The sequence below is a fragment of the Borostomias antarcticus genome (assembly GCF_949987555.1).
Source record: "Borostomias antarcticus genome assembly, chromosome: 6".
Lineage (NCBI taxonomy): Eukaryota > Metazoa > Chordata > Actinopteri > Stomiiformes > Stomiidae > Borostomias > Borostomias antarcticus.
The window spans coordinates 23,120,832-23,122,931 of NC_140239.1; the positions used below are offsets into that span (position 1 = coordinate 23,120,832).

General features: G+C 49.6%; 1 protein-coding gene across 1 annotated transcript; it reads left to right on the top strand.

Moving 5' to 3' along the window:
• Window positions 1-504: 504 nt before the first annotated feature.
• ccr6a (chemokine (C-C motif) receptor 6a) lies at window positions 505-1,593 on the top strand (the record flags this gene model as incomplete). Its single annotated transcript, XM_084440074.1, has 1 exon — window positions 505-1,593. One exon carries the CDS (start codon window positions 505-507, stop codon window positions 1,591-1,593), a length of 1,089 nt encoding a protein of 362 aa, XP_084296200.1.
• Between the last annotated feature and the right edge of the window lie 507 nt (window positions 1,594-2,100).

Genomic DNA, 2,100 nt, shown 5'->3' on the forward strand with positions numbered 1-2,100 from the left:
TAACAAATGGTATAATATGGTTAATGTAAACAATTTGTATTTTTTGAAACAAGGCCACTTCACCTGTTACACCAGCTAAACCACAATCTACATCTCACAGCAGAAATTGGGTCACTAAAGCTGTAATTGAGGTTATACTGTATGACCTGGTTGTCGCCCAGCTTCCTTGTTCTGTGTGGAACATTGAGGAACAAGTCAGAGCTCTGCTCAAATCAACCACACAATTACATTTTAAGGTCAAAGCTCCACTCCAACACAAAGAGCTCCGGGGTTAGCTGTAGAAATGATATACAGGCACAAAAAATAACATCTGTTAAGTGAAACCGAATGTGAATTCGGGAGATTAGACCTGTCTATCAGGATAACAAATCCGAAGCTCAACCATGTTAATCGACAAGGTATCTTCTTTTTCAATTCAAAGGATATCTAGTGAAAATGGACAGCACTGACCCGACTGAAGACTACAGCATTTCTTATGACTATCCCTCGATTGAGCCATGCGAGATGGTGAACAGCAACAATGTGGAAAGAGTAGTGAGACTCTATGTCCACTCCGTCATCTGCATTTTGGGCTTCATCGGCAATGTGCTGGTCATCGTCACCTACGCCTTCTACAAGAAGTCCAAGTCCATGACAGATGTCTATCTCCTGAATGTGGCTTTAGCAGACCTGCTGTTTGTGGTGGCCTTGCCTCTGATCATCTATAATGAGCATGGCGGCTGGCCCATGGGGACGGCGGTGTGCAAGCTGCTGCGCGGCGCCTACAGCGTCAACCTGTACAGCGGCATGCTGCTGCTCGCCTGTATCAGCACCGACCGCTACATCGCCATCGTCATGGCCCGCCGCTCCTTCAGGCTGCGAGCGCTCCTCTACAGTCGCGTCATCAGCGGCGCCGTCTGGGCCCTGGCCCTCCTCCTGTCCATTCCCACCTTCCTCTACTACGAGAGGTATATGCCAGCACACAGCCAACCCCAGTACGATGGGGGGGAGTTGTATGGCATCTTGGAAGGCACCGCGTTGCCCTTCTCTGTGGAGGAGGTGCCGGCAGCGGTGTGCGAGTTCAGGTTTTCAGACAATGAGACGGCCCAGCAGATGAAAGTGCTGATCCCCAGTACCCAGATGGCGGTGGGGTTCTTCCTCCCCCTGCTGATCATGATCTTCTGCTACACCAGCATCATCGTCACCCTGCTGCGCGCCAAGAACTTCCAGAGGCACAAGGCGGTACGGGTGGTTCTGGCCGTGGTGGTGGCGTTCATCGCCTGCCACCTGCCCTACAACGCTGCCCTGCTCTACGACACCGTCACCATGTTTGTACTGCAGGGGTGCGTGCAGGCGGACAATACCCACACGGCCAAGACAGTCACGGAGAGCATCGCCTACCTGCACTGCTGCCTCAACCCCGTTCTCTACGCCTTCATTGGCGTGAAGTTCAGGAACCACTTCAGGAAGATCATGGAGGACCTGTGGTGCCTGGGGAAGAGGTACATCCGGACCCGGCGCTTCTCCAGGGCCACCTCCGAGATGTACGTCTCCTCCTCCCGCAAGTCTGTGGACGGATCCTCCTCTGACAACGCCGCCTCTTTCACCATGTGAGGAGCTCATCTGTTCAGGGGTTCATGATGCCCACCACAATGAATAGATGTTCATTTACATTGTATCTCTAATAATATAGAGCAAAGCATGTTCTGACAAGACCACACAGATGATCGGAGAAGATCAAAGCTCTGAGATATGATGTCAGCTGGTGATTTTTGGAATCTGTACTGTAGTGAGGGCAAGATACTCTTGGAAAACTGATAGAAGGGAATCTCAGATTACCAGTCCATACAGTTAAAGTGAGATTAGTCCAGGTCTTCTTTGCTCTGTGTGGCCCAGGCTTTTGTTTCCATTAGAAAATGACATGATCTGCTGATGACACCGATGCACATAGAGGGTTATGTTGCTTATAAGAATAGCCTGATTTGTGCACAGAATAACTCATGTAAATTGCAAATGGTATATAATTGTTGGATTGTGAATGACGTTTGTATAATTGCTTCCATTTCTGCCTTTGTACAGTATGATAGAACACAGCTTCAATGGGTTGTTTCTGCCTCACAC